The following is a 9,413-nucleotide window of genomic DNA, read 5'->3' on the forward strand; positions in this document are numbered from 1 at the left end:
TTTTGCAATTAGTATTAATATTGAGAATTTATATTTTTACACTGGTTGATTAAATGTTGGAGAAGTATTGTTTGTTTGCTTATGATATTCCCGTTTATTATTGTGAATTGGTCGTTATTGTTTGTTTGCTTATGATATTCCCGTTTATTATTTGTGTTTGTACGTGTTGGTTGGTTTGGTTTTTAGGAAGCTAAACTTAACGATCATACGTGGACCCTGAACTTTAGGACCGTTGTTCAGTTGTGGAACTTAAACTTTATTTACTTGTTCAACCAAGGACCCTGATCTTGTATTATGTAATCAAGTAAAGACCCTTAAAATAATATGTTAAGAAACATACAATAATTAGTATATTACGTCTATTTTAAAACACATACTGATCAAAAGTCTTACATATTAAACAAACAGAAAAGGTTACTACAAAAAAACTAACTTATATATTCTCAGTTTTCTAAACAAAGTTACGACACAAAAACTTAATACATCATCAAGACCTAGAATTTGACTTCCGGCAGCATCCTTGTCATTATATGTCATCCTCCGAACCAAGCTCCCATGATCGACATACACAAAGCTCCATCTTTACCAACCCGTCAGGAAAAAAATCACGATCACTGCTATCAATAAGTAACCCTGTCAACGAACGGTAGTAACTGTTGGTGTCTTGAAAATTCTTCGTAGAAGAATGAAACCTGTCAACGGAGGATTCAGTAAATTTTATTTTGATGTCATAAGGGCAGCGTCCGTTTGACATTGGTCCCAGACAAAACACAGTTATAATATTCCCATAAGAAGACGTTGTGTTGTTCAGAACAAACACAGTGTCTGATGTGTCCTCTTGGAGAAGTAAGCCCCTATCATCCAAGTTCAGAGAAACACCGAATCTACGTCCAAAATGAAATGGTATAAAAGAATCTGTATGCATCTCTTTGCAGTGACCATAAATCATTTTGGACGACCCTTTGACGGTGCAGTCTGGAACCGGGCATGAACACGGTACGAAGGAACAGTACTTCTCGTGTTTTGTCTTTGCGTCGTAACTGAAGCTTTCAGTGCATCCATAAATTTTGTTCTGGCAAAACACTGTAACAGCCTCCACGACCGCTTCCATCGCCCGATTTCTCATTGATCCTATGGGCAAAGTGCAAGAATGGCAATTTTTAAACTTCACAGAGCATGTGCTGCAAGTTGTGTGGCCATTCTCACACTGAAGAAAATAAAATGTTATATGATAAACAATAAACTAATCAAAAAATTCAAAAAATGAAAACATATAAATGAAATGTAAAAAACCTGAATAATTGGAGGAATTAACGGTTCGCAGCAGATGGGGCAATCCATAACTTCAAGATTAAATGAACGAACTATATTATCAGACATAGCTTTGTTTTTTTTTAATATGAAGAATGATCTTTGTAAGAAGCAAGTCGGTTGTAATTAAGTATGATAACTTGTTTAAATAAGTTGGATACTTGTCTTTTCATATTCAACCTAACCATCGTGTTGTTTCCCAAGTCAGTGGATGTACTTAATGGGGGTAATCAAAGGGTATATACTTAATGACCAACGGATGGGTTTGTTGGGTTTCGTAAACATAATTAATGATGAGACAAGTCAGTAGTTATAATAATTACTGTAGTAAATTAATAATTACTGTACAAAATTAATGATAAGACAAGTCAAGTTTTTTTCATTAATAATACGCAACATTACATTAAAGGAAACAACATTACATCTGTTAATATTTTTATCATTTTTTCTTCATGCATATGAAAGGCTACACTGCATCCTGCAACTGCACAAGCAGCACAAAAACCAAACTTCATGATCCTGGTTGACCTCTTCAAGTCTGCACACTTGACCTCCATGTCCTTGATCTGGCCCTTCAGTATGTCTATCTCCATAAAAAGTAGACCGCTTTCCTCAAACAAGATTCCATTTTCATCGCGATACATCTCAATGGACTCCTTCAATCCCTGATTTTCGCCTATGTACATTTCATGGGACTCCTTCAATCCCTGGAACTCGTCCTTTTTAGCAGCAAGCAAACTTTTGGCCTCCTCCAGTTCAACAGTCATGACATGAATGTCAGTTTTCAAGCCTCGGACCACCGACATTTGGTAAGGCATGTCATTCTCTAGCCAGGCAAAAAAATCACACTGATTCTGGCAAATTTAGGTCGAAAAAATAAAGGCTTCAGACATGCAACAATTTGAACAAAGAAATAAAGGCTAAGTACATGCAGTAAAGCACATCAATTACTTACAGTTCTGTTTGAACAAGTGTAAAATCTTCGACCTGGGTTTCTATCCGTTGACGAAATTTGTAAACGACATGGGATGCCGCACTCGCAAACCACTGGTGGAGATACCCGTTCCATTTGCGGACGTGTTAAAATACAGTTCGGAATTTTGCAACCCTAGAAGTCTAAGTAGTAAGCGATGGGTGAGAGATGGAAACGAAGAATGAAATAAGAAAACCAGCTACTTATTGACTATTTAAGTGGGGCGCTGTTAAAATTCAAAAGTAGGCCATGCTGATATCAATTAATAACTAAAGGGCCATAGATGATCATCTATCTAAACATTAGGGTCCACGCGTGATGAAACGTATAATATACAGGTCCACGGTGGATAAGTTATATACTATGAGGGATGAACATTTTATTAACCCTCTGATCAAAAGTCTTACAAATAAACTTAAGGGCCATGGATAACAATTTATCAAATCTCAGGGTCCATGATTGATTAGTAATATTTGTTTAGGGTCTGCACTTGAATGGCAGTATTCCTATCTACTCACTAACATCATCATATATCACAAAACGGCAAATTAATAGACAGAAATATAATTTACATAAATAGACAAGAAATTCACAGATGTTCCTTGTATCTTTACATAAATAGACAAGAAATATAATCTACATAAATAGGCAAATTAATAGGCAGTATTCCTATCTACCCATATGTTCAGGACAGATTCAGTTACAGTATCTGGGCACAAAATATAAGGTCCAAAATAAACATTATCTAGGCACAAAATAAATCTAGCCCTGCCTAGGTCTTTTCCTCAGATGTTCCTTATATCTTTCAGACGCTTCTGTACTACTCTTCTTCTTGCGCTGTCTTTTGGGTGGAGCACCATCATCAACTGCACTCGTTTGGCTGTCAAGATTACAAGCAGCTTCTGTTTCAGATGGCAATGTCTGGTGTGCTGGGGACGCATGCGGCACTTCAGTAGTAGCCTACAACAAAAACACAATTAGAAGGGAGATTGTACTTACACAGGCAACCAAAATTTCAGAAAGTTACTTACTTCACTCTCTGCCATTGGTCCTTCACCTTCATTTACAGATGGCTGCTGTTCACCTCCACCCGAAGCTTGACCTCTTTCCTTTAAATGTTTCCTGATATTGTGCCCAAACTGTCCACATTCGCTACACTTAATTCGCTGACGCCCCTTTCGTGATAACTTGGCCCTCGTCTCTTGTGCGTCGCTTGCTTTCTCGGCAGCCTGCTTTTCAAGCTCCTCAGCCTCCAGTCGCCTTACCGTTGCCTTTCTCCCTCTCTTCTTTTGTTGCACTGGTGAGGGTGGGAGTATGATATTGAAGGGGTTTGGGTCTGTTTCCCACATATCAGCCCCATTCATGGGATTGATAACAAAGCTATAAACTCGCTCGTACACCGCTTTGCTATAACAGTCATCAATGTACCGCCGTGGGTGTTCATTGTTCTCATGAATAGCAGCACAGGCATGCACGCATGGAATCCCAGTCAGGTCCCATCTTCTACAGGTGCAAGTTCTTTCAGGCAAATTCACCACAAACTGCCCCCCGGGACCACTAACTTGAACTTGTGGGCCGCCGGTAGGGGTTGCGGTGTACTTCCATCCCTCATCGATGATCTTGTCAAGCTTCTTTAAAATTTTAGGGCACACATCAGTCTGAATTTTACTCCCCAAAAGTTGCTTGTCACTTATCCGCTTCATGAGCTGGGTTCTGATCATTTCGAACATGGTCAAAATTGGTTTCACTCTGGCAGCCAGGATGTACTTGTTGAACGCCTCGGCCAGATTGTTGAGGAGAATGTCACACTTCACTTCTGTACCAAAATAGTACCTAGACCAATGCTCTCTTGGTCTAGCACTAATCCACGCGTATGCCTCTGCATGGTTGTCTTCCAAAACCTTCATTGCCGCAACAAATTTGGATTTGTAAGAAGCTATCCCAATGTTCCATATCAGAGGCTTCAAGTGTTGATGGTGAAATGTGGACCTATAATTTGACCACAGATGCCTCCAGCAGAACATATGCTCAGAATAGGGAAACAGCTCCTTCACGGCGTTGACCAACCCCTGCATGTGAACCATCATAACAGAATGATCAAGTATGGACCCTGGATTACAAATTTCAAATCAGTAGTGGACACTAAACATTTTAAACTCATTCAGTGTGGACCTTTAACTGTAAATCTGTCATATACTAAGATCCCTAGAGTTTTTCCTAACATCAACTGCACATTATACTCAGCAAGAAACAAAACAAGCTCCCTGTATGTGAACCATCATAACAGAATGATCAAGTATGGACCCTGGATTACAAATTTCAAATCAGCAGTGGACACTAAACATTTTAAACTCATTCAGTGTGGACCTTTAACTATGAATATGTCATCTACAAATATCCCTAGAGTTTATCCTAACATCAACTGCACATTATACACCAAAGAGAGCAAGAACCAAGACAAGCTCTCCATTAAAGAAATTACCTTCTGTTTATCAGACATAAAAACTGTGCTGTTTCCCAAGTGCAGATCCGCCTTCAGCAGCTCCATAAACCACGTCCAAGAATCTGTGTTCTCCACCTTCACCCACGCCATTGCAAGGGGGTACATGCAATCATTCGGGTCAATACCGGTTGCAGAAAGCAACTGACCCCCATACTTTCCCTTGAGCCAACAACCGTCAAGGCACACAATCTCCCTAAGGCCATTCCTGAAAGCCTGCTTCATCGCATCAAAACAGACATACATGCCTTGAAATTTCCCTCTCGGCTCTTTAAACTCGACAGTGCTGCCAGGATTTGTTCTAAGGACCTCCCTCCTGTAGTCATACATCTTCTCATACTGTCCATCTTCATCCCCCTCCAACTTATCCAATGCCTTCCTCTTAGCTCTTCTTTCTTTCTGGATTGGGATGTTCTGTTTCAGCTCTCTTTGGATCTTGCCCTTAAACTGCTCAGGGGTATAGTCGGGATTGTTTCTGAACTCCTCCAAAAAACTATCTGCCAGATACGCACTTGTGACGTGGAAGTTGGTTGTCCTCTTAGGACAAGTGTGTTCCAAGAAAAAACTCTTCACTTGGAATGTCTCGTCTTCCGGATTTGCCATATCTAGTTTTGAAGCGAAGACGAAAAAACCACACTTGGCATAGCACTTGCACCTAACCCGCGTCTTCTCATTAGTGGGGAACCAAACTTGATACCTGTTGACTATTCCCCACTCCCAGTAGGCCTTCTTGAACTGGTGCCTATTATCAAACAACATTCCTTCGGTGAACGAGGGATTGGCTCTCGCAGCCTGCTCATCGAACCTGTTAAACCGCGCACCCGTTTGACCATCAGAATCAGAGGCTGTGTTGTTGTCATCCGATGCAATATAGTCCGACTCAGCTTCATTCAAATCCGGATTTATGGTTCTTTCTACACCACCTGGCCCAAATTCTGGCTGTGAACTACCCCTTGGTCTGCCACCAGACCTCTGTGTTGATTGAACATCTTGTTCATCCCCATCTTGAACTGGAACTGATGACTCTCCGTGTAGTTGGCCTGTTGATCTCAGCTCTGTCAAGAGATCGTCGTCATCATCCCATATATCGTAGTCGGGGTCAACTATGTAATCATCAATATGCTCTTCATCCCCATGCCCCCCCCTCCTCTTCCACATTCTGCTCTGCATCCCCATGCCCCACCTCCTCTTCCACATTCTGCTCTGCATCCCCATGCCCCCCCTCCTCTTCCACATTCTGCTCTGCATCCACATGCCCCCCTTCCTCTTGCACATTCTGTTCTTCATTTACAACTCCCTCAGGAACATCCTTCTCTCTTTCACTGGGCATGTCGAATAGCACCCGAAGCTCAGCTGAAAGGCCATCTAACAACTCATCGAAGTTCCCCCATTTTTGCCACTGATCCTCAACCTGACTTGGCCTCTCAGGTTCCCATTGCAGATCAGCAGCAGGGCCCCTCTGATTAGCTTCTTGATTGACCTCGCCAAGGTCCCCTTCGTTCAACATCCCATCACTAGCAGGTAACCCATCATAAAGCCCCTCACTAACCTCATCTATTCCCATCTGCCCATGCTCGTCGTCGTTTGGCCCCTCCATTTGGCCCTCACTCGCCCCATCTTTCTGCCCCTCGTTCAGCTCCTCATTTAGCCCCTCATTTAGCCCCTCATTCAGATTTTGATTTTCTCCCTCATTTAGCCCCTCGTTCAGCCCCTCATTTTGCACCTCCTCAAACCTCTCAGCTAGATTTTGCCCCTCACTAGGCCCCGCCCTCAACAGATCTTCCATAGTTTTTTTCATCCACTGTCGAACCTCTGATTTACCAACGGCTGTGTACGGAGGGGGGGGGTTCAGGTTCCCATTGGCCTTCAATCATTAGTGGTCCTTGACTTGCTGACCTTCTTCTCAACCATGGCCCCTGGCTCCCTTGCGTTTTCACCCCTGGCCCCTGACTTTGCACCATTCTGATGGCACCTGGCGCCTTTTTTCTGAAGCCACGATCCCCATGCTTCTCCCAATTTTCCTGACTCAACACCAGGCCCAGACTAGGATAACTGAAACTGTCTTTCGGTTCTTCAATTTCCTTTAAGACAACTGCTGATGGAGGGGGAGGACTAGGACTTCTCTTAGGTTGTAATTTCCTAACATCCCCAACGGAGTACTCCCTAACGTACACCTCAACACTCCCCGCCTTTGACCCAGCCCTAGCCATTTCCATAAAATCATCCTCATGGCTAATTGGTTTTATCCCCACGTTATATTCTACGGCTGTCTCTTTCCAATGGTAGTCAACAAGCTTCTTGGGTAACAGTTTTGCCACCCATTTATCAAACTTACCCATTGTAATGACATCAAGGTTATATACCCTACTCTTCACTTCCACGTTATGATATCCCCACTCCCCAAGTTCCCCACCAATGTGTAAGTTGATGGTAAAACAATTTAATTCTGCAGGGGAAACTGAAAAACAGAAAAAAAAAAAAGCAACACTAAATTCAACCAACAAACCAACCAACCATCATTAAGTACACAAACAATAATACTTAATTGTCTAAAACAGCAGTTCCAACACATAGACATATTAAAAACTCAACTATCACAATCACCAAGCATAGCAAGCATATTCTATTATTCAAAAAGCATATACAGCCAAAAAGAAATGGTCCCAAACCAATCAACCAATTTATCTCTAAAAAAAACAATTTGACATGTTTGGTAATTAAGTGGTCCTACAAATTTATCAACCTTTACAGTCATCAACCCCCGCCAATTTCTTAGCAAAAATGTCCTATAAAATAGACTACAAGCATACCTTCAACAACATCATCGTTGCTGGAACTATCCATCAAGCCATACCCAGCAGTTCCAGGAGGCCCGCTTCTGTAATCACTCTTTTCTTTTCGTTTTCATCTACTGAATCCTTTTCTCTTCATTTTTTGCAGCCACACAAACTAAAAACCTGCCAACATGTTAGTGGAGTTAAAATTTCTAACCTTTAATCACTTTCTTAATCACTTTCTTGTTCTTTGTTGCAGAAGTAATGTTCTCTTTTAGTTAGGTTTTGCAGCGATTTTACTTATATTTTTTACACTTCGGTAAAGGAAAGACAATGTTGAACAATGGAAGAAGAATGGGGAAGAATGCGAGGAAAATGAGAAAGATTGAACGAAAAATGGGAAAGGAGCAAACCCTAGGTCAGTGTCAGCGAAGAAACAAAAAAACGAGGGGAAGAAGACGAAGCGTGGCTAAAATATTTGAAACGAAAATAGTGAAACGGAAGTGAGGGGAGCGAGTGGGGAAAAGGAAAAGTAGGAGAGAGAAACAAATAAATTACCGCGGTTACTTTTCATTTGTTTTTTTTTTTTTTTATAAAAAGTCAACTGACGCATTCTTACACAAGCAGCAGGTGTCAGACATGCATGCAGGGGGGACAGGCGCCGCGATTTGGTGTCCGGACGAGAAATTGGATGCCACGTCGACAGAAAACGAAAAAAACGGCGATATTTGGTCTTAGGGGGTTTTGTGAGCGCCGCCTCAAAGTTCAGGGAGTTTACTGCCCGTTTTTCAACATCAGGGGGTTTAGCGCCCGTACCCCCAAAGTTAAGGTGCCATGGGTGATTATTAGCCCATTAAAAGGTTACGAAAGAAATCAAAAAATTTCACCTTTTTAGCAATTTAAGCCAAACTTTTACAAACATTACGAAACAAATCCAAGTGTTTCACCTTTTTAGAAAATTAAGCTAAACGTTTACAAACGTTACGAAACAAATCCAAGCGTTTCACCTTTTTAGCAATTTAAACCAATCATTTACAAACGTTACAAAACAAATCCAAACGTTTCACCGTTTTAGCGACTTAGGACAAACATTTACAAACGTTACAAAACACATCCAAACGTTTAAAACATTTCGAAACAAATCCAAACGTTTCCCCTTTTTAGCAAAATAAGTCAAACGTTTAAAACGTTATGAATAAATCCAAACGTTTAAAATGTTACGGAACAAAAAGAAACGTTTTACCTTTTTAGCGATTTAAGCCAAACGTTTAAAACGTTATGAACGAATCCAAGAGTTTCACCTTTTTAGCAATGTAAGCCAAACGTTTACAAACTTTACAAAACAAATCCACACGTTTCTCTTTTTTGCAATTTAAGCCAAACGTTACGAAACAAATCCAAACATTTTCCCATTTTTGTGATTTAAGCCAAGGGTTTACAAATGTTACGAAACAAATCCAATTGTTTAAAACGTTACGAAACAAATAAGAGCGTTTCACCTTTTTGGAAAATTAAGCCTAACGTTTACAAACGTTACAAAACAAATCCAAATGTTTCCCCATTTTAGCGATTTAAGTCAAACGTTTATAACGTTACGAAAAGAATCAAAAAGTTTTCCCTTTTTAGCAATTTAAGCCAAACATTTACAAACGTTACGAAACAAATCCAAACGTTTCACCTCTTTAGCAATTTAAGCCAAACGTTTACAAACATTCGGAAACAAATCCAAACGTTTCAACTTTTTAGCAATTTAAGCAAAACGTTTACAAATGTTACGAAACAAATCCAAGAGTTTCACCTTTTTAGTAAATTAAGCCAAACGTTTACAAACATTACGAAACAAATCAAAACGTTT

General features: G+C 40.5%; 1 protein-coding gene across 1 annotated transcript; it reads right to left on the reverse strand.

Moving 5' to 3' along the window:
* Window positions 1–526: 526 nt before the first annotated feature.
* Window positions 527–1,380, reverse strand: LOC126681784 (E3 ubiquitin-protein ligase SINA-like 10). The gene is made up of 2 exons (XM_050377335.1): window positions 1,294–1,380; window positions 527–1,207 (listed from the first exon to the last, which is right to left on the reverse strand). The coding sequence occupies exons 1-2, from the start codon at window positions 1,378–1,380 to the stop codon at window positions 527–529; spliced, it is 768 nt and encodes a 255-aa protein (XP_050233292.1).
* Window positions 1,381–9,413: the final 8,033 nt, after the last annotated feature.

The sequence above is a fragment of the Mercurialis annua genome, linkage group LG5 (genome assembly GCF_937616625.2).
Source record: "Mercurialis annua linkage group LG5, ddMerAnnu1.2, whole genome shotgun sequence".
In the NCBI taxonomy this organism is placed as follows: domain Eukaryota; kingdom Viridiplantae; phylum Streptophyta; class Magnoliopsida; order Malpighiales; family Euphorbiaceae; genus Mercurialis; species Mercurialis annua.

Excerpts from the sequence above, each read along its gene's own strand:
- LOC126681784 (XM_050377335.1), bottom strand. The coding sequence starts at position 1,380 with ATGTCTGATAATATAGTTCGTTCATTTAATCTTGAAGTTATGGATTGC. Across the intron at positions 1,208-1,293 it reads TAATTCCTCCAATTATTCAG|TGTGAGAATGGCCACACAAC; the intron begins GTTTTTTACATT and ends TATTTTCTTCAG.